A 23,693-nucleotide genomic window follows, 5' to 3' on the forward strand; every position below is an offset into this window, starting at 1 on the left:
CCAACTGTACAGCCAGGGACAAAATTTCAACTACAAACCTATTACGTATCTACTGCGTCTATTTCCGTATTGTCGTCGGTTAAGGAAACTCCCTAACACCTCTCCCTAAGCGATTTATTTTGCTTATTACACCTTGCCATCCTCTTGCGTGTTACTTGAATCATTTTAATGCCACCATACTGTGCAGAAATAACATACAGAGCGAAACTAGCTAGCCTTATCCAAAACTAAATCGGTTAAGATGAGGTGTTGGGGAGCTTCCTGAACCAACGAGAAAAAGAACTTTAGGGCATGTCTATCACTCTCCTCCCAGACGCATCGTATCAGAGAGAATCATCTGTCGGACAGAGGTACATACCAAGCCTGTGTGTGTGTGTGTGTGTGTGTGTGTGTGGACGGAAGCTGGTCAACAAAGGAAAATAAGAAGCATAAGAGGTGAATTATTAGCCACGCTTTTGTTACCGACTGTAGGTTGACCATATGCATCAGAAGGTATGGAGTGAGACAAGGGAGGTGGGGGGGGGGTGGCAAGACCCACTCTGTCAAATCAGGGTGAACAGAGTATAGGTTTGTTCTTGGCTATAAAAGGATTAATGGCGTGTTTGAGCTGAGGATGGGGGAAGCATTGTTATCATCAGCCCAGCCCTAATCCCCCACCTCAAGGATGAAGTAAAGTTAGACCCAGAAATAGAGAAAGAGAAAGCGTAAAATTAGGAGAAACTATCAGTGAAAATGCAATGTACCACACACTCATTCTCACATTGTTCATGCCTTCGAAATCCTAACTCTGTCATGTGCATATAATTACTTTGCTTTCCTTCTCTTCATAAATGCGTTTCACATACCAAGTTACTTTCATTACCTCAAAAAAAAATACTATACCAACATGGAGGAAGCGTATGAGAGTGAGAGTAGTTTAGCAGAATGCTGACTTCCTGCTTCACTTGCCTCTTCCGCTGTTGTAAAGAAATAGTGACAGAAAAAAATAAAAAAGAGGGTAATAATATGAGTGGAGGGTGAAGGAGTGAGGAGAGGGTGGGTTTGGTGATGCAGGAAGGCGGGAGGGGGATCCGACTTGATTGTAAGGTAGAGAGGACAGGCAGTGTGGTGGTGAGGTGTGTGTGTGTGTGTGTGTGTGTGTGGTTGTTAGGTGTGGGTATGGTCTAGCATGGAGTTGTAGTGAAGTGCGGTGAGACAGGGGTGTGTGTTTAAGCTGGTGTGGTGAGGTGGGAAGGTGAAGTGAAAAATTACGATGAAAAAGTAATATGTGGTGAAACAGAAGAGTGAGGCAGGGGTGTGTGCTGAAGCAAAAACGTGAGACACGGATATGTGGTGAGGGAGGGAGGTGGCAGGCAGTATGGCGAGGCAGGAATGTGATGAAATGGATTAGGAGACAGATACTCACCCTTGGGCGGATTTACAGCGATGCCTGAGCGGTACAGGTTCTCCTCGGTGGCCCAGTCATGGTTCCTGGTCCACGTGCGTGCGGAGAACAGCAGAAAGAGTGCCACGAGGGCCCCTTGCACCACCCTGCGAGCGCGGGTGGTGCGTGCGCGCGCGTGCATGAGGTGTGCGCCCCATGCCACAAGCAGGCACACACCCATGGAAGGAATATACAGTATTCTTTCAGCCACCACGAAACCCACGTAGAAAAACAAGTTGGTGGCTGGCAGGAATGGCAGTACTATGAAAGCCAGACCCATCACGGTGACATCTCCTGACGTGGCAACTTCCCCGGCGCCTCCATCCTCCCCTGGCCTCCGTCGACGTAGCGCCAACAACGCCGTCACCCCGAGCATCCCCAGCACGCAGAAGAGGACCAGGGATGCTAGATTTCTGGGGTCCGCTATCGAGGTGACCAAGGGTATCGCTTCCATGGACCAGTCGAAGGATAAGGTGTAAGGGAAGACGAGTAGCCAAGCGTTGAAGGCAGGAAGGAAGAGGAAGGTGAGGCCCCGCACCCCAGGAGACTCGCAGTCTGCCGCAGGGTTGTCCGCAGGGGCGAACTCCGGCGGCTGCGACCCCATGACGGCCAGGCGACAGGAAAGAAGTAGCAGCAGCGCCACTCCCAGAGCACACAGACCCTCCGTCACACCACGCGGCCGACGCTGAAAAGAGACAACACATCAGGTTAGTTTCCGTGTGACGGTTTGCACGCGCGCGCGCGAGCGTGCAAGTGTGTGTGTGTGTGTGTGTGTGTGTGTGTGTGTGTGTGTGTGTGTAGGGACGGGAGCTGGCCAGGTCTGCTGCCGTGGCCACCACATTATCCCCGACACCGCCACCACCCCACAATTACCGGACGCAATAACCTCAAATACCCTAATGAAGCATCGGGTGGTGAGTTAGGATGATTGGATCACGTCAGATTACTATGATCAGGCCACACCCTCCTCCTGCCGCCGCCACGCCTGCCCTCAGCGGCACTTGGCGGCGGCGGCGGCGGCGGGCGGCAGCTGGGTGACATGCTATGGTCCACTTCAAATTAGCATTACACTCGGCCATAACTCACACCCCTCCACACCTCCCCATAATCCCTCTAACTCAATCCTCGTTCTCCATCACCTGCAGCTATAATCCCTTCCACACCTGTCCACTTCCTCTGACTCCATCTGACTCCCTCACTCTAACCCCATCGCCTGTAACTATAATTCATCCCTCCACACCAGCCCGCACCCCCTCCCTCTATAAGTCCATCACCTGTATCTATAATTCAGAGAGAGAGGGAGTATGGGCAGGTGTGGAAGGGTGTGAATCTTGGCCTGGTATAATTCCAGTATGGAGTGGATTATACCTGCCAACGAGACTGCTTGCATGTCCTAAGGTGAGACTAGGGCAGGATGGGACAGGCTGAGGTAATGAGGTCCGGCCAGATGGCACGTTAGATTGAGCTAGGATAGGAGAGGATTGGGTAAGAAAGGAGTGGAGAAAAGAGACGAGAGGAGAGGGAAGGGTAAATTAGGACAGGATAGCATAGCATAGCATAGGTTGGGGTAATGATATTTGGACAAATGACAGGATAGGGCAAGCTAGGCTATGATACAGTGGGGCAATAAAATTTAAGTAAATGATAAATTAGCTTAGATTGAGCTAGGTTAATAAGCTTTGAGTAGATGAGAAGTCAGATTAAGCTGGGCAAGGCTGGAGTTAATAAGATCTTTGTAAATGACAAGTTAGGGTAAGCTTGGGTAGGATAGGAGAGCCTGGGGTAACATCACCGACTTGCCCTACGGTGAAGATAAGCGGGATTTAATAAGGTTTTAGGTAGATGACGTGTATAACTTAGGCTAGGTTACATTAGGAATAGCGTAGTAAATTGCGGATAGATTAGAGTGTATGCAGGGGAAGGGAACCCAGGTGTATTATCATAAGTCTGGATGGAATTAAGATCGCGGATGATTTAGGCAGAGTTAGATGAAGCTAGATAAAGGTGTGAGGTAGTGAGCTGGGGGAGAGAGGGGAGGAGGGGAGGTGAAGGAGAGGACGGGTAAAGTGGTGGAGAGGTAAGGGAGGGGAGAAGTGAGATACTGGCAAGGTGAGGCAGTGGAGAGGTGAGTTAGTGAGGAAGGAAGGGAAAAAATGAAGGAAGGGAAGTAGGTAGTTGAAGGATGTATTGGTGGAGGGGTAGTGGGGAGGTAAGAAAATGGAGAGGTAGTAAGAGATGTTGGAGAAGTAGTGGAGAGAAGGGATTATGGAGAGGAGAGGAGGTGGAGAGGTGATAGAGAGAAATGGTGGAGAGAAGTGAGGCCCAGGAGAAGAGATTAGTGACTCCGAACAGGACGTCAGAGTCCACAGTATTGACAGAGGCCAGTCGACACACACACACACACACACACACACACACACACACAAAGCTATGAAAGTGAGCGAATATTAAAGAAAAGTACAGAAAACAGAACAAAAGTGTAACAGACAAGGGAAGCTAAAGAAGATAAAAGAAAACGAACGAGCACTTTAGAAAACAATAACTTAGGAAGAAAAATGGAAATGAAAATAATGTAAGTTGGACAAAGGGGAAAAGAACGTAGATTAAAGCAAAAACGAAAAATAAAGGAAAACGAGGAAAATTGATCACAGGAACAGAACGAAAGTAAAGAATGAGCGAAAATTAAAGCAAGAACGAAAAATCAAGGGAGTTTCGAAAAAAAAAATAAGGTAGATTAAGCCTCTGTTTGTTAAATCTTATAGCTGATATCTTGTGGTTCACCTGTAATAGAACTTTGATGGGATGTTGCTCTCTCTCTCTCTCTCTCTCTCTCTCTCTCTCTCTCTCTCTCTCTCTCACCTGTAACTTCAGCAAACTAGACGGTTGAGTGAGTTTGGGATTTTTTCTTTTTTTATTGACACAAAATATGATAGTGATTTTTTTTTTTCTATATATTCTTCCATTACTTTTAACTGGGCTTGGGATAATGTAGTGTTGATGGGGAGGTATACTGAGGGGTATTTAAGGACAGGTGAGACAGAGAGAGGGAGAGAGAAGCCAAACCTCGTTAACGCTAATCATTTCTCTCTCTCTTTCTGGACGTCTGACTTGCCTTCTTCTCTCGTCCTTCACCTTCTTCTTCCTCCAACCTCCTCTCCCTCCCTCTTTTCCTCCCTACCCCCAGCCAGCCCCCCACCTCACCTCTCCCATTCCCCGTTCCACCTTTTCAACAACCTTCCATACCTCTCTGTCATCCCCCCCCCCCTCTCACCTAGGCACACTTCTCCCCTCTCCTCATCCCTTCACCTCGTCCCTCTTATCTTATGCTTCTCTTCCCCCTCTTTCCCCTCCCCTCATGACATCCACTAACCTCAAATCAAAAGCCTTCCCCCTTATCCTCTTCTCACTCCCCCCCCAGTATTCCCTCCCCTACCCCTCACACCTCTCCCCCACCTCTCCCCTATCCTTCTGAAGCACCCTCCTCCTTGTTCCCTCTCCCCGGTTCCCCCTTCCCTCCCCTCCCTTCCCCTCCCTTCCCTCCCCTGTCCTATCCATCTTTTCGTTCACATTGATTTCCATCCTGTTCCCCACCCCAGCTCCCTCGACAGTCATTGGTCCCTCCTCTTCCCTCCTCCCCTCTTCCCACTTCCTGTCCCCTCCTTCCATTCTCACTCACTTCCTTCAAATTCTCTCGCTCACTTCTTCTCTCTTCTCTTTTTCTCTCCTTTTCCTCACCTCATCTCTGCTTTCTCCTGTCCTTCACATTTTTATCCTCTTCCTCGCTTCTCTTCCGTCTCCTCACTCCCCTCTCCCTTCCTCGTTCTTTCCATTCTTTTATCATCCTTTACCTTCTCACCTCCACTCCTTCTCCCCTATCTCTCTCCCTCTCCCCTTTCTCTCTTCACCTCTTCTTTCCTCTCCTTCCCACACTTCCTCCCACGCATTTAGGTACTGTAAGACTGCTAGGAACCCGCCATTATTCGACCTACACATGGATTTTAGAGCAAGGAAGCACAGTAGAATCAGGAAATGAGCCAAGACATAGTGTTTACTTATTCTCACAGCACCCAGTAGAACCAGAAATTTTAGAGACAGTCATTATAGAACCAGGATTTATAGAGCCAGAGAGCAGGGAAGTAAGGAAAATGTGAGTGACAAATTTTAAACAGTAACTATAGACCTATGACTAAAAATACAGCATAGAATTTCCCCAGCATTCATAGGTACCATTATCTCACTCTGTCTGTCTCTCTGTCGCACACACACACACACACACACACACACACACACACACACACACACACACACACACACCTAAATAAAGCATCGTGACCCCCACACCAACCTCATAAATAATAGAACCTCCTCACCTTCATTACCTAAACCCCATTGGCCGGTCAGGAGAGTCAGTAGTTGCCCATTAGGACCCCACAAACACGCCCGTCAGAACACACACACACACACACACACACACACACACACACACACACACACACACACACACACACACACACACACACACACACACACACACACACACACACACACACACACACACACACACACATTTGAATTTGAGTATGGTACCCAGAAAAATCAGTCTCTCATTTTGATATCCCATAGATTCCTGGAGATTCATTTTTTTTTTTTAACTATCAAAACTTCACTCCTGCCATCAGTCTCACACACCTGCCCATCAGAATACACACACGAGGCAATCAGATATAAGTGGTTGAGTGTGTAAACCATGTCATTATTCTTTTTTTTTTAGTATCAGCAGAAATTACCGATTAATTTAAATATCATACAAATGCCTCCCTTTCCCAATACGAGTTTCATATTATATCCTTCAGAATACAAACACACAGCAGTCAGGGTGCTTGAAGTTCTATCTGACAGCCATATATACTGCCGTCTCTCTTTTCTGATAGCAGCAGCAATTACTCTATATCATCTGCACAAAGCTTATATTTTTGGCTATCTGATATTCACTCTGCCATTTAGACACGACGCATCAATATATTATAATTTGCAAGTAGTAACCGCAGTATGAACTAGGTCGCCAAATTTTCAAGACCTTAGATGTGCCATATCCTCACCTCTTATCCATGACTACCCTCTGGCCGTCTAACTTCCCCTAGTCTAACCCAGCCCAGCCTAACCCAAACCAGCCCAACCCAACTCAATCAAACCCGGCCAAACCCAACCCAGCCCATCCCAACCTAGTCCAACCCAGTCCAACCCAACCCAACCCAACTGATCTCAGTCAAACCCAGCCCAACCCAACCCAGTCCAGTCCAACCTAAAGCCCCATACCCCACCCGCAACCGTTCCACCTCACTCCCGGCCCGCCTCATCCATCAGCGGGCTCAGACAGTGTTTAACAGTCGCCGCGCCCGTCAGAGTGTGTCATCAGGCGGCACCGCGACAAGGGATTTATCGGGCGGTGTTTAGCACAAGTGATGTATGGCTTGGCGGGAGGAAGGGGAGGTGGGGTAGATGTATTTACGCCCCCGCCCTCCCCACCCACCGCCCCCTGCCACCCTACCCCCACCTTTCCCCCTCCATCGCCTTCCACCTTCCCCACCACACCTCTCTGAGTTTACCCCCAGCCACTCTCCTCCCACTCAGACCGACTCGGTCCATTCAGCTCTGTGCATTAAGATCCGTGTTCTAAGTGGCTTGAACGATTTCGTAGCACCTCTTGCTTAGTGATTTATTCTGGATATTACACGACAATACCTATGTTATTGATGTTTTTTATGTACAGTCTCAATTAAAGATATACAATTAGCATGGTATAAATGTCAGGGTGTAATGAGCAAAATAAATCGTTAAGGAAGAGGTGTAACGAAGCTTCCCATGCCACATAATGCGACCACAGCTCCTTCACATCATTCCACTCGATTATTCCGACCAGTATCGACCTCTCAGTTTGCTCGATCATCATCATTCTCTCTGCTCTCCCCACTCAGTCAGATCATCGGACCTTCGTAGCTCACCTCGTCTGACATCACTCATCTCATTCACCCGATCACCGCTCCTCTCTCATCTTTCGTCCAGTTCCCTCGATACTGCCTCAAGTAAAAGTTCGCTGGCAGTTCCCTTCCTGCATTGTGTCCTGCTTTCAGTATCTTCTTCCGTGAACGTTAAAGATTGTTCCTTCTTCTGATACTCTTTTGTTGTGTGATTCATCTTATCACGTAAAAATATTTCTTATGACACCTTCCATCGCCTAAGTCGGGAGTGATCAGACGGCAAACTTTCGACAGTGATAGCGCTTCCATTAGTCACGTCTTCTGAAGCAAAACACACAGTCTGTCCTTCACAATCGCCATCACATACCCATCGGCGCCCAAACATCTGCACTCATCCACCCTCCTAAAAGCACCTACAGACATCTCCACTCAGGCACCCACCTCAGGGCGCAGTCAGATATTCAGTAGTCTCTCTCTCCACTCAGACACAACACTCAGTCAACAAGCAACTACTGCCTCGTAAATTGTCCGCCGCCTTTGTTCAGTACTCCACAGTCTTTCCATTTCCACCCGTCCTCTCCACTTCCACCTGTCATATATTTCATTCTCCACACTCCTTTTCCACTCTCATCCATCCTCCCAACTTTCGGCTGGCATATGTTTTTAATTCTCCTCACATTTTTCTATTTTAATTTATCTTTTCCACTTTCAGTTAATATATTTAATTTTCCACAGTCCTTCCATTTCCACAGTCCTTCCTCTTTCACCCTTCATCTCCACTTTCGGCTTTCATATATTTCACTCCCCTTACTTTTTTTTCCCACTCCCATCCATCCTTTCCACTCCACATATTTCTTTTTCCTTTCTCTTTTCACTCTCATCCAAGCTTTCCACTTTCAGCTCTCATATTTCTCATTCTCCACACTCTTCCCACTTTCATCCATCATTCCACCATCGGTTCTTAAAATACTCCTCACGCTTTCCTTTTGTAACTCGTCATTTCCACTGTTTGCCTTCCTACGTATCATACTCCACACTCTTTCCTTTTTCATTCTCCACACTCCACTTTCACACAAACTTTCCACTTTGTAATCATATATTTCACACTTCACCCTCAACTTGCACTGCCATCCACCAGTAGTTACTCATCGATTCACACACCGTATCCATTCATCCATCCACCTATGCTCAGGTATCATCCACGCCTTCAATAATGCTTCAGGTGTGGCCAAAAATCTTACTGAAATTGTAGAACTTTAAAAGTCTTTCAGGACTGTGAGTGATTAGAGGTTTAGTTCATATTATTTGGGTATTTTATTGATAGTTTCCCTGTTACACACACACACACACACACACACACACACACACACACACACACACACACACACACACACACACACACACACACACACACACACACACACACACACACACACACACACCTTCATTACCCCTACCCACCTATTTGTCTACTACGCTACCGGATTTCCTACCCTCCCCATACCGCGCCTCACCCCCCATCTAACCACCCCCTGCCATCATATATTCCTCCTCTCCCTCTGTCTGTCTATGTGTCTACTCTTCTGTCTCATTCCCCATCCCCCATTCACCTCTCTCTTAGTCTCATCTATTCTCACTTCCCTCCCCAAACTCCTCACTTCCTTCCTATTTTCTCTCCACCTACTCTGGCACCATTCCATCTTCCTCACCATCCATCCATTTCCCTTCCCCACCCAATTCTCCCTTCTCCTCCTCCCCTCACCCCACTCATCCTACCTGCTCCCCACTCTCCTCCCCATTCACCTTGTCTTGTTTTTACCTTTATTTCCACCCAGGTTTTCCCCCCTCTCTCCTCCCCACCTCTCCCTCCCCATCACTTCTTCTTCCTCCCCTCCCCGACTTTCACCTTTTTATTTTATTCTTCTTCCATAGTAAACTCACCTTCTTATCTTCCTCCATCTTTCCTCCTACCTCTCCACCCGGCGTCCATCTCTTTATCTCCATCCCCAGACAGCTCTTCTTCTTCCCTCCCTCCTTTCCTCCCTCCTCCATCTCCTCCTACCTTATAACTCTTACCTCCCTCCCTCCATCTTTCCTCCCAGCCAACCTCTCCTCCTACCTTATAACTTCTCCACCCACTCACTCAGTCTTACTATCTCCCCCCACCCCCCCTTTTGCTCTCTCTCTCTCTCTCTCTCTCTCTCTCTCTCTCTCTCTCTCTCTCTCTCTCTCTCTCTCTCTCACACACACACACACACATACACACACATTTAAAAGACTTTGCCTGTTCAGTAGCAAAGCAGCTTCGAAAGGATCAGTAGGACTTACACTGTTTCTGCTCCTTTGTACACCCTTTTAACTCCTGTTCTTCCTTTCCCCATCCTTCCCAGCCATCCCTCACCCACCCATCCTTCCATCCTTCCTTTCCATCATATCTTTTTTCTCGTTTCTTTCTCTCTCAATATCATCCTTATTTACATCATCTTTCTACTTATCCCTTCATCCCCATCCCATCCTTCCCTTCTTATCCTTCCCTTCCTTCCATGCTTGCCATCCCTCCAGTCCCTTTCCATCCGTCCTTCACATACCGTACCTTACCCATCACCTACCCATCCATCCCTTCAAATCCCTTCAGCCCACCATTCCCACAACTCTCCTTCCCTCCTATCCATCCCTTACCCATTTTTCATCCCTTTCTATTCCTTCCCATCCCGTCCTATCCCTGCCACCTATCCCTTCCACAACTTCTCTTACCGTCTTTCAATCCCTTCCCCATCCATCCATCTTTTCTTTCACTCATTCATTGGACCTTTCCATCTATCCTTCTCTCTCCTTTTCATTCCTTCCCATTTCATCTCCCTCACCATCTCAGCCTATCCCTTCATCCCATTCCTTATCATCCCATCCATCCCCCCTTCCCCATCTGTCAGTTCCCCATATCCACCTCTCCCCATCCGTCTTTTGCATTTATCTATCCCTTCCCATCCGTCCACCCCTTACATTTCCATCCCTTCCCATCTATCCACCCCTTACGTTTCCATCCCATCCCCACCCACCCAACAACCCACCCACCCAAAAGAACAGTATTTTCTCTTCCCGCATCCAGTCATTACCGTGGACCCTCAATCTGCATACACCCTTGCTCTCTCTCTCTCTCTCTCTCTCTCTCTCTCTCTCTCTCTCTCTGTCCTCGAGCGTGGTATAAATAAGTAAACAAATCAGGGAGGAAATTCATGTGAAGGAGGAAGGAAGAAGAGAAGAGAGAAGGGAAGGAGGGGGGTAAGGAGGAGGACTCTGTGGGGTCAGGAAGGAAGGAAGAGTGGAGGGAAGTAGGGGGAGAGGGGGGAGGAAGGCTAGAGGGAGTTAAGAAAGGAAGGCAGAAGGGAGGTAGGGGGGAGGGAGGGTGGAAGGAAGGAAGAGGGAAAGGGAGAGAACTTTCGAGGAGGAAAGGAAAGATGGAAGACTTCGAGGAGGGAGGGGAAATATGGACATGTTAAAGGAAGGCAAAGGGAGGACATTACTAAAAAAGAAAGGAAGGAAAGAAAGAAAGAAAGAATTTTTTTTTTTTTTTTGGGGGGGGGGAAGGACGAAAAAAAAAAAAACGGGTCGGAAGGGAGGATAATTTTTTTTGAGGAAGGAAGCCAATAGAAAAATTTTCAGGGAAGGAACGAAAGAAACGGTAAGCTTTCGGGGGGAAGGGAAAAAATGAAGAAAAAGAATGAAGCTTTTTTTTTTTTTTATAAAGGTAGGAACGAAACAGTGAATTTATGAGGTAATGAAGAAACTGCAAGAATTAGGGGGAAGGAAGGAAGGAAAGAAGGAGAGAGAGAGAGAGAGAGAGAGAGAGAGAGAGAGAGAGAGAGAGAGAGAGAGAGAGAGAGAGAGAGAGAGAGGATTGATGAGTATTGGTTCTGGTGGTGGACTGAACGATGGCTTTCTCGGCACGATTTTTTCCATTTCGTTTTTTGTTGTATTTTTTTTTCTTGCTTGACTCCGTGCTCATGGGTTTCAGCGTCTTCCAAGCACTTGCCTCTTAGCGATTTAGTTTGAACATCAGCGTGGACCTTAATTTCTTTGGTATGTTGCCTTTTTGTTGTTAGCATAATGTTTGTGTGTTTCATACAACCTTTTGACAGTATAGTTGTAAGTCATATGCAGAAATAAACTGACGAGAGAGAGAGAGAGAGAGAGAGAGAGAGAGAGAGAGAGAGAGAGAGAGAGAGAGAGAGAGAGAGAGAGAGAGAGAGAGAGAGAGAGAGAGAGAGAAGTAAACTTAAGGCCAACAATAATTCCCATTGTAAATTACTCCGACCCTCTCTCACCCCATCCCATCCCATCCCCTCCCCTCCCCTCCCCTCCCCCTCCCGATGCGTCCATTTTCCAGCAGCCATCATCCATCCCTCCTATCACACCCAGGCCGCTCCTGTCACTCACCCACTCACTGATAGCAGGGGAGGGGTAGAGGCTAGGTAGGCAAGTGGAGTCTATTAGGCAGGGTCACGACGAAGACGGTGGAAAAAGGATTTGTGTGTTGTGTGTGTGTGTGTGTGTGTGTGTGTGTGTGTGTGTGTGTGTGTGTGTGAGAGAGAGAGAGAGAGAGAGAGAGAGAGAGAGAGAGAGAGAGTTAAATAATCACGAAGAAGTGCAGGTTGATGAGTGACAATCCGTAGGCTTTGATGACTTGCAAGAGATGTTATACTCCTTTTAGACCAATGTGGCTCAAAATTTCTTATCTGCAGCTTATTTCACGTAGCTCAGTTCCATAAAAACACAATGCTACATCCCACCAGCAGCACTTTTTCGTGACTAGCATCATATTTTCGTGTTAGCTATTGTTACAGCCTCAGAATTGAAGATAGAGAGATGGCAATTTTAGGCCAAGTTAGAGTAGAAGGAGTATAGTAATGAGATGCAAAATAGTCCAGTAATCTTTTAAGCGTCTATTTCGATATGCATTTGTTTATATTTCATTTTTATTTAGTTAGTTAGTTATTGAAGCGACAGTCAGCCAACTCAGGGAAAATCAAGGTAGTGGAAATTATTAAAATTGCTTTGCTAATTACCTAGACTGATAACTAAGAACACTGTCACTTATCCCACCTGACACCTCACGATTTTATTCAGACTAGCGAAAGCCAGACAGAGATGAACCAGGAAAATAATAATAAAAAATAAAATAATCGCAAAATAGAGAAAAATGATGAGAGTCAAATTTACTTTTAAGAATATTGAGAAAGATTACAAAAAAAAAAAAAAAACAATGGAGAGATCGGGGATGAAAATGTGATTCAGGATGTTAATGTGACAAGATGGAATTTTTAAGCTAAATGAAAAAGGGAAAGCTAAGAAAAATAAAGAGGGATAAGTTATAAACGCCATGCAAGAAGTGGAATATTACTATTGTTAGTGTTTATTATTGTTATTTTTATTATTATTTTATTATTATTATTATGAATATTATTATTAGCATCATTATTATTATTATTATCATCATCATCATTACCGTTATTGATGAAAAAATACACCAACTACGATTTTATTCAGCCAAGGAGAGACCTTTCGAATTGCTTTTTTTTTTTCTTATGTATCCTTAACTCCCTAAATATTCAGACTTAAAAAAAAATCGTTCAATAAAATTTCCTGATGATAATGTAAAAAAAAAAAAAAAAAGTAAAATCGAAGTAAAAAAAAATCCTGAAAATAAAAAATGTATGATGAAAAAACACGTCAGAAAAAAATGGAGATACGTCTGTAACGGAGAAGTTATTTTATTATTATTATTATTATTATTATTATTATTATTATTATTATTATTTTGTGTTAGTATTAGTATTAGTATTTTCTTTGTTGTTGTGACGGGTGGAGAGATGCATGACAGGAGGATGAAGGTGACGGGGTGATTGGCTGACAGGATTTGACGGCATTTGACAGGATTTGACGCTTCCGTGACGCAGGTGCAACTATCAGGTGTGACGGATGTAGTGACGCATGACAAGAGGTGTGGGTGTAGGATGGTGACGAGGTAGACAGGATGTGACAGGTGACGGGGTTTGGCAGGTACGTCACTGGGGAACGAGATGAAGCTTGTGACGGAATATGGGACAGCTCATTTTTACCTCGTGTTAAGTGAACAAAGCAAAATAAAGCAACAGAAAGCTAAATGAGTCAAGCTAAGTTAAAATAAAGTGCAGAAAGATGAAGTAAAAATTAACACCTTGAGACTTTATGTTTATTTACGTATTGTATCTATCTATCTATCTATCTATGTCTATCAGTCTGTCTATCTATTTGTGCTGTGACGAGGGTAGCGACACATGAGAGAAGGTGTGGGTAGAGTGGGAGTGACGGAGTAGAAGGGTGACGGGGTTTGACAGGCCAGAGTTACCGAATGAGTAATGGTGGCGTCAAAATAATGGGACGGTGAGGGTGGGTGGCGGGACGGTAACGGGCTGGGACGGGACGGTAACGGATGGTAACGGAACAGGATGGGGTGGTAACGGGAGGGGAGGGAACGGTAACGGATGATAATGGAACGGGAGGGGACAGTAACGAATGATAATGGGAGGGGAAGGGATGGTAACGGATGGTAAAGGGATGAAATGGGATGGTAACGAATAGTAACGGTATGGTAACGGGTGGTAACGGTACGGTAAAATCTGAGTCCAAAGCTAATGAGTAAAAATAAAAATAATAATGCCTGATAATTTCCTTAGCCAGTTAGTCTCCAGTAAGTCCGCATAATTACAGTAATGACAATAGCTATCTCAGTCACCCCTCAAAAGTGTAGGCTCCCGAGGCTAGGCTAAGGTAGTCCAGTAAAATAAGGGTAAATATCTATCCTGCTTGTCACAGTGGCGCTGCGTGATAAAAAAAAAAAAAAAAAAAAAAAAAACGGTCACCTCTTGGGGATTGAACCTATGGAAGGCCGGCACTCCGACTGGGGCGTTCTGACCACTATGCCACCTCGCGCCTGTTGAGGATCCAGTTCCAGAGAGAGTATTAAGCTACTGAGTCCCCTAACCTCATGAGGGTCGCGTACCAGAGCCTACTAAACCCACACAGAAAGTCCTGGAATACTCAGGGACAGAGTTGGGGACTTCTGTTCCACTGCGTCTACTTCACACTTATGGCATGTGACAATCTTTCCCTCCCTGGCACATCACAAAGAAAAATGCCTACGAGGAAAGGTTCATTGCGAGGCGTTCCTAGCGTAACACTATTATCCAGCTGAGAAAAATGAGAAGCAAAAGAGATAAAACTATGGGCAGATGGGCAGAGAAACCTACGATTACCCTCTGAGCTTAGCAATATTTGACAGCAGAGAAAAGTAAGAGGTAGAGGTGAAATTTTAGCTTCAAGAAACAGGATTAACAGACCTCTTTTAGCTTAGTAATATTAGCCAGGAAAGTGAGAAAGCGAACAGAGGATTAAGAAGTAGAAGAGATGATAAATATTAGGTGAAATATTATCCACGATTATAATAGCCAGCAGAGTAAAGTGAGAAGTAGAAGTGGTGAAAATATTAAGCTAACTTTTGCCTCTAAGTGCACCAGAGAGCCTGCCAGATCCACGCACTCAGGGACGGACCCGATGGTGGTCTAGTGGTGTGCGTGAAGGGTGTGTGGCCGGTGGATGGGATTATTTATGGCCTCGTTCAACCTGCAGAGCGGTGAGTTACGGCCCGGCAGACCCCGCCCCCGTTGCAGCGTAATTACTCAAGCATCCAATTAAGGTAGTAACTTAGCACGACCCCGCCCACGCAGTCCGTCCACCAATGGCCAGGCCTCTCTCGTTACCTGCCAGCCAATTAAGACCACCTGGGCGGGGCCTTCTTGACGTCTCGGCGTGAGGGTAGCAATTGCAGAGTCTCCATGGTTGCCAGCCCAGTTATTATTCACCCGGGGACTGCGGTGGTAAATAGAAGCGACGACAGTCCTAAGATCAGGTCGCCATCGGAGCGCGGGCACAAACAAAGATGGCCGGCCCCGAATTTAAGGTCATTTCCGAATGCTCCGCTGCGAGGGTGTTCATGGACGCGTCTAATGTCCGACAATGACATAATACAAGCCCGGCCGTAAGGGGCGGGGGAGGCGTTTGTTGCCACGCCTCCCGCCAGCTACCACCACGTGTACGCCTGAGCCGGAATTCACAAACAAACTTGTGATCATCTCTCCCTCGTAACTCAGCTTCCGATTTGCAGGAAGACCAGTAGATATGGGAAGTTTTACAGCCTTCTCTACTCCCTCATCATGGGAAATCAAATCACAGTTACGACAGGGAAGTAGATCGTAAGTGTGTTTGTGTATCATGGTCCTGTGGTAAATAAGTAACCCCCGCCCGGCACCTGCTGACACCTGGCGGACATAGCGGAAAACACCCATTCCCCCTAGCGTCAAGAAGCCTCGTATTTTCCCTATTTTCCCTTATTTTCCCCAAATTCGTACCCCCACACGAATACACTACTGATTCCTCAAGCAATATTGAAACTCTGTGCGGCATTTGGGTCGAATCCGGGACTGTTAGGGGTTGTAAAAGGGAAAATAAGAGCGACGGATGGGTTAGCGGGAGCGAGATCGGTCGCTAAAGCCAGACAGCCAAGGTGAGAGGTGGTGAAGCAACCAGTAATGAGCCGAGTTTACGTATACTTAAGATACTCCCTATCGCCTGTTCCATAGCGATTTATTTTACATGTTACACATTAATACTCTTTAGTAAGTCATATAAATCTGTGCAGTATCGAAATACTTTTGATGAAAAATTCAGCATATTTAAGTGGGAAATGCGTAAATTACAAGAAAATATTAGAGTGCCATATGCAAAACAATAAGCGGGGAGGAAGACGTGCTACTGAGTCTCCCAGGGCTACGAGAATAGGGTGCTACTGAGTCTCCTAAAGCTACGAGAATACGGTGCTACTGAGTCTAAGGCTACGAGAATACGGTGCTACTAAGTCTCCTAAGGCTACGAGAATACGGTGGTACTGAGTCTCCTAAGGCAACGAGAATACGGTGGTACTGAGTCTCCTAAGGCTACGAGAATACCAGCTAATGGATCTCTGTGTGTGGGTCGGGTGTGAGGGTGTGAAGTAGCCGTCACCCCTGCCGTGTAGAACATGCATCACCCCTGCCACCCCACCCCATATCTCGCCACTCCTTGCCCTGCCACCCCTACCCTGCTACAGACCGCCCTGCCACACCCTTTACCCTATCTCTACCCTGCCATCCCCTGCCTTGCCATCCCAAACCCTGCAACCTCTATCCTGTCACCCCTTGCCCTGCCACACCCTCTACCCTACCATCTCTACCCTGCCATCCCCTGCCTTGCCACCCGTACCTTGTCACCCCTTTTCCCGCCACGAACTGCCCTGCCATCTGTCCTGCACCAACTACCCTGTCACCACCTGCCCTACCACCTCCTACCCTGCCACACCCTAATCTGCCACACCCTAATCTGCCACACCCTTCCCTGCCACACCCTTTTATTTTGATGCAGACGAGAAAGAAACTCTGACAGTTAAACAAAACAAACTTGAGTTCTCTTCATTTCGAGATGCCTTGACATTGCTTGTGATCAGTGAGAAGGACAGACTGAGGAAGGACAGTTCCAGAGTTGACCCTGCCCTGCCCATCCCCGGCCACCCTTCCTGTCCTGCCACCCTCCTTGCCTTTCCCTCCCCTTCCTTTACCGTCCTTCCCTTTCCCTTCCCTTTCTTTCGCCTCCCGTCCCTTCCTGTCCCTTCCTTTCACTACCCGTCCCTTCCTTTCGTTTCCCCTCCCCTCCCTTCCATGCCCCTCCCTTCCCTTCCCTTCCCTTCCCTTCATCATGTTCAGCCGTGCCCTGCTATCCAGCCATCCCCCAGCCATGTCCTGCTCTTTCGTGCCCTACCCTACCTCACCTTGCAGTGCCCTACCATGTTTTTTCCTTTCTTCCTATGACACTTGTAAATTTTCTTGTGTTATTTAGACAGTGTGAGTCGATATTAAGTAGACAAGCAACATAAACAGCAGAGTAGTGAAAGTGTAAAAAACAAAATAAATCGTTACAGAAGCGGCACAACGTAGCCTCCTTACGCGAAACACTGAAACAACATAAGAAAGTAGCCAGGTGCGGTAAGCAAAATAAATCGCTGCGGAATAGATGTTAGGGAGCCCCCTCATCCGACGAGATTTAGGACTGACGGAAGTGCGTGGTGCAAGAAGAAGAAGAAAAAATAGTAAATAAAAAGAAATAAAAGGTTTGTCCGTGAGCTATCTAATAGTTGCAAGAATAAAGTGGTCATTGAACTGATTCTGAGGTAGGAAAAGACATCTGGATATGATGATGATGACGATGATGATGATGATGCACCGAAAAAGTTAAAAAGAAGTGTGGGTGATGATGATGATGAAGATAATGATGATGATGATGTACGTGGAAAAGTTAAGGATATTTTCCCGTTCTTTCACTAGCATCGTTTTTCACCCAAGGAGAATATAATCGTGTGCCGGTAACAAGAATTTAAAAAAGAAAAAAATTGTCACCATACCAAAAAATTCACTTACTCTACTAGGTCTCCCCCAGGCTGAATAAAATCGTCTGACAGTATAAGGAAATAGAAATAAATGCAATAAAGATGTCACCTCGGCTGTAAAGATCCTGCTCTAATTCCTTTACTAATGGAGGTTCGCTAAGGTGACAAAACCGGGGTGTGGGTGTAGTGAATTAAGACGTGAGTGTAGTGAAGGGTTAGGTTTACAATGAAGGTCGCCTGCGGTCAGTTCCCTTATGCCGTTATAAGGGATCAGGAGGGGTAGGAGACGGGACAGGGGGGTAGGTGGCTGTCCTGATACTCCCCCTCCCCTGTCACCCATATCTCTCCTTCTCCCTCCCATCTTTCTCCCCGGCCCCATCTCTATCCCTACCCCATCACTCTTCCTTTCACTCCTCACTTTCCCTTATCTCCCTCCCTTTCTCTCCCCCTTCCCTGCCCATGTTTTCTCCCTCCTGTCCCTTTCCCTTTTCTCACCTCATTCTTCCCTCCCTTCCTCACCTCCTTCCATCTGTCTCTATCCCTCTCCACCCTCCCCCTTCGTGGTTACCTCGCATCTTTTACTTTCTCCTTATATCACCTCCATTCACACTCTCCCTCATCCTATCCTTCCCCTCCTCCACCCTTTCCTTCATTCCCCTCATCTCTCTCTCCTCCTTTTCTCTACATCATCTCTTCACTCTTCCCTCCCCATCTACTTTCCCACATCCTTTCCCTATTTCTCACTCTCTGACCTCTTACTCCTCACCCCACTTCCCATATCCTGTCGCTTTTCTTTCTCCCTCTTCCTTCCCTTTTCCCCCTCCCCTCCCCTCCCCTCCCCCGGCTATTTGAGGGCGGTAAAGGAGTTATGAGCTGTTTTATGACTCTGGCCAAGGGACATTATTACCCCTTCCCCGCGATCCCGTCTCTTGTATTTTGTTCATATTTTGTTCACGCCACTGACCCGCGATTTTATAAGGCCTGGCAGTGACCCCTCGCAGTGATGGGGAGAGAGGCGAGGTCCATTTCAGTGCTTTATGCAATGATGTCACTGTTTTTGTTCTTGCTACCGTTGTATTGTTTGATGATGATGATGATGATGATGATGATGATAATGTACTGTCGCCCTAAAGAGAGAGAGAGAGAGAGAGAGAGAGAAGGAACATCCACTCCCCGACCCACCTCTCTGTTAACTTCATCGCTTCTTTTTTTTACACTCAGGGCACAGGCTAGATAGTCAATAACCAGAGGCCCAGTAGTCTCTTTCCCTGTCACACCCCATCACTTGTCACACCCTCTGCGCTAATACCCACTGTCTTCCCCTCCGCTACCTCTTATGTATCCTCTCTCTCCCCCTTCCTCTCACTTATCACCCTATCACCCCTCCCTCTTCACTCCTCCCCCGTCACCCCCGTCACCCCTCCCCCTCCCCAACATGACAGTTAATGATCCTGTAAATTTATCAGGTAAACTTTGCCTAACCATGCCCCTAACCCGCTCCAGCCCCGCCCCCACCCCGCCCCATTTCCCACCCTCTACAGTCGATAGGTGTTCGTCTCTCTCTCTCTCTCTCTCTCTCTCTCTCTCTCTCGCTTATTTTGAGTACATTCAGGACAAACTTCATCTCCTGTTTCAGCTCTGTTTACTTGTCACTTTCCTATGCTGGCTGATATTCCTAAGCTGAGATAGAACAGATTGAAAGACAGACAGACAGATATAGACAGAAAGAGAGAGAGAGAGAGAGCTTGACAGACAGGCTGACAGACAGATAGATGAATGAATAGACGGATAGATTCATAGATAGGTAGACAGACAGACAACTAAGCAAATGAATAAATAAATAAAATGGTCGCTTGAACAGTTTATATGCGTTTGATAAGGCGAACGCTTTTACGGCCGGGAAATTTGTTAACACTGCAAGATTGTGGGTGTCAGTGGTGTAGGGCCTGACGTGCTGGGTGGTGTATGTGTGGTGCGTAAATCACCACGGACAGGCGTAGATCTGGCGTATGTGTTGATGTGGGGGGAGGGATAGCGTAACCCCTTCATGGTCGATATTACTCTGGAGGGGGAGGGGTAGCGTAACCCCCTCATAGTCGATGTTACTCTTATGTTTTCTTTTCTTTTACAGCTAATATTACTCAACAGAGGGAAGCGGGAAGTAGAAGAGATAAAATATTGGGGTAGAGAAATGTACCAGTCTCCCTCAGCTTAGGAATATTAGTCATTAGATTGACATGTGAAGTAGAAGAGGGAAGTACAAGAGGTAAACAGTTAGGACAGGGAAATATACCCAGTCTCTCTCAGCTTAGGAATATTAGCCACCAGAGGAAAGTGAGAAGCAGAAGGGATGAAATACGAAGGCAAACTTTTTTCTCTGGACTGTAGAGGGCGCCACGAATGGTAAGCGACCCGAGGTAAACAACATCAGCTGATTCGCTTCATAAACAGAAACACGTGTAGCATTTTTGGTTGGTGTTTGGTTTTGTGTGTGTGTGTGTGTGTGTGTGTGTGTGTGTGAGAGAGAGAGAGAGAGAGAGAGAGAGAGAGAGAGAGAGAGAGAGAGAGAGAGAGAGAGATGGTGATGATTATGGTGAATGATGATTGACGTTAAAAATATTACTGAATGATGATGATGGTGATGATGATGATGATGATGACGATGGTGTTTCTCCCAGGTATGAAGAATGTAGGAGAAACAAAGTATACGAAAATAGCAATGTTTATCCTGAAAGCAACGAGCAGAATAAGACAGACAAATCACAACACAGAGGAGTTACGGAAGGGAGGGGTTAAATAAACATGAATAGGCCGAAAAAAATAAACAGAGAGAAGAGAGGAAGCGAAAAATCATCATCATCATCATCGTCGTCGTCATCATCATAAGAGAGAAAGAGAGAGAGAGAGAGAGAGAGAGGGGGTAGAGGGGCGGTGAGGAGAAAACGATTTCAAAGCCAGTCTTAGGGAAATTAGAACAAACAAAATTATACCCAGGAAATAGATACTGTAGATAGATAGATAGATAGACAAACATACAGACAGTGGGAAGAAAAGTGGATGGATGGATGGATGGCTAAAAAAACAGACAGGCAGAGACAGGGAAGGGACTTTGAGTGTCGGGGTGTATTTACATATCGATTTAGAGGCTCATTAGCATAAATACATTCATAAGCACCCCAGGCCTCCAGGACCAACGCTGAGAATAATAATAATAATAATAATAATAAAAATAATAATAGTAACTAATAATAACGATGATGATGATAGTAGTAGTAGTAGTAAAAAGGTAAATATTAGTGACGGATGGATATGTAGGTAGAGATAAACATAATATACATCCAAAGGTAAATAGAGGGATTGGTAGAGACACACAGACAGACATACACAGCTAGGTAGACAGCTAAGCAGACAGATGCTAGAATAGACAGAGAAACAGAAATGGAAAAATAAGCTGGCACAGGTCGACAGAGGTAACCAGATAGACAGATAGTGAGGCAGACGGAAATAGATAGAGGCAGATAAACTGATAGATAAAGAGATAGACAAATATCATTTAATAGTAACTTATCTATGCAGTCACACCACCAGAACAAACTCACATAAATATTACTCTCAAAGGTAGCAAGATTTTTGGCAGATATTAAACTCCAGTATTTATCCCTTTCTCAGCTTTGTTTACAGACGATTTGCTCCTCTGATGTATGTCCCTAAATTATGTAAAGTGTCGATTCTGCAATTATCTTTTTACGTGCCTTGAATAAATCTCTTGTCTTCTGGCGCGTTGATTTTGATACAGTAATTTGCTTTTTCCTATGTGGCTATCCTTGTCTTTTTTTCTTTATGTTTTTTTTCTTAATGTATTGGTGTTTCTTCTGGCTAAAATGTAGCATGTGTTTTTTCCTTCTCCTTTTTCTTTCGTTCCATTTGTTTACTGGCCTTGGGTTCCTTTTGCCTTGCATAAAAATTAATTTAAAGAAATAATTATTGTGCACTATTTTCCTTTCTGTTTTCTTCAATCTTTTTTTTTTTTTACTTTTTCTCTATCATACCATAATTTATCGTCGTTCTTTCATTTTTTTTTTTTTTTTTGTCTTTTTTAAACTGATTTATCTCTGTTTTTTTTTTTGCCAATTTTTGTCTGATCTACAACCTTTTTTTTTTTTTTTTTTTTTTTTTCTTTCTTCTTTTTTTTTTTTTTTCTTTTGCTTTGGTTTAATTTCACGTTAATTATATTTTGACCAGTTCAGTTAGTCTATTTTTTATTTGTTTGATTTTGATTTTTTTTATCTATTTATCAATTTTTTTATTTATATTTTGGCTGCAAGCATTTACCCCTTCGATCCGTGGACATCATTTTAAAATTACTCTCTATTTTCTTCTGTCATATATTTTCTCCTCCTCCTCCTCCTCCTCCTCCTTCCTATTTTGGTCTCACTTAATCCTTCCCTTCCTCTCCCCTCCTCCCTCCTCTCTCTCTCCTCCCTCCTCTCCTCCCTCCTCATCCTTATCGCTAGTCACTTCGGTTCATCTTCTTCGTTTGCTTCCTCTCTTACTACCTCACATCTTACCGTCTTCCACTTTTTCTTCTCCCTCTTCTTCTGCTTCTTCCTAGTTTTCTCCTCTTCTCCCCTCTCCTCCATCTCTTCTTCCTCCTTCCCCTCGTTCCCCTTTCCTTCTCCTCCTCCTCCTCCTTGTCCTTCCTTCCTCTTCCACTTCTTTCTCCTCCTCCTCCACCCATCCCTCTCTATCCCCTTCTCTTCTTCCTCCTCCTCCCCCTCTTCCTCCTTTCCCCTCTTCTTCCTTCCTCCTCCTCCTCTCGCTCCTCCTTATCGCCTGTCGCCATGGTTCATCTTTGTCTGCTCTCGTCTGCTTTCCTCCCACTCTGCTCATACTAATCTTCATCCCTCTGCCTCGTCTCATTATTACTCTTCCCTTCCTTTCTTCCCATCTTTCTCTCTTCCTCCTTCTATCTCTTCTTCCCTTCTTCGTCTTGTCCTTCTTCTTCTGCCTCTTCTACTTACTTTCCTTTCCTTCATGCTTTCCTTCTCCTTCCTCCCTCCTCCACCACTTCCTTTTCTTCCCTTTCTTCTTCTTTTCTTCCCCCGCCTCCTCCTCCTCCTCCTCCACCACATCATCATCATCATCACCACCACCACCACCATCACCATCTCTCTCCTCCCTATTCTGTCCTCCTCCTCCTCCTCCATTTTCTCTCCTTCCTCTCGGCTGGCTGGCTCGGGGTGGTGTTGAGGTAGCGTGTCCCATTATTATTCAGAATATATACAGCTTCGTCTAATACCCCGGACTCGTTTGCCGATAGTCTGCTTAACGACAGGGAAAAGAAGCAGAATTGTACATAAAAATGAGCAGAATTGTACGAAAAGAGAGCAGAAATGTACAGAAAAAGAGCAGAATTGTACATAAAAAGGACAAAATTGTGCAAAAAGGAAGAAATGTATAGGAAAGGAACCAGAATTGTACAAGAAGAGCTGAAGTGTACAAAAAAGAAGCAGAATTGTACAAAAAGAGCAGAAGTGTACAAAAAAAGCAGAATTGTACAAAAAGAGCAGAAATGTACAAAAAAGAAGCAAAATTGTACAAAAAAGAGCAGAATTATACAAAAACGAAGCAGAATTATACAAAAAAGAGCAGAATTATACAAAAACGAAGCAGAATTGTACAGAAAAGAGTAGAATTGTACAAAAAAGAACAGAATTGAAGTATAATTGTACCAAAAAAGAGTAAAATTGATAACAAAATTCAGAATGTTAAAAAAAAATCC

General features: G+C 45.5%; 1 protein-coding gene across 2 annotated transcripts in view; it reads right to left on the reverse strand.

Annotated features, from left to right (window-relative positions):
- Tmtc2 (Transmembrane O-mannosyltransferase targeting cadherins 2) overlaps window positions 1-23,693 on the reverse strand; it is a 234,853-nt gene that overhangs the window by 50,420 nt on the left and 160,740 nt on the right. For both annotated transcript variants that reach the window (XM_080279301.1, XM_080279300.1), the window contains exon 4: window positions 1,406-2,108. In XM_080279301.1, the coding sequence (XP_080135427.1) occupies window positions 1,406-2,108 (703 nt within the window). The remainder of the gene's footprint in view (window positions 1-1,405; window positions 2,109-23,693) is intronic.

This window comes from Coenobita brevimanus, chromosome 78 (genome assembly GCF_032717465.1).
Source record: "Coenobita brevimanus isolate Jiangsu-jjx chromosome 78, ASM3271746v2, whole genome shotgun sequence".
NCBI lineage: Eukaryota > Metazoa > Arthropoda > Malacostraca > Decapoda > Coenobitidae > Coenobita > Coenobita brevimanus.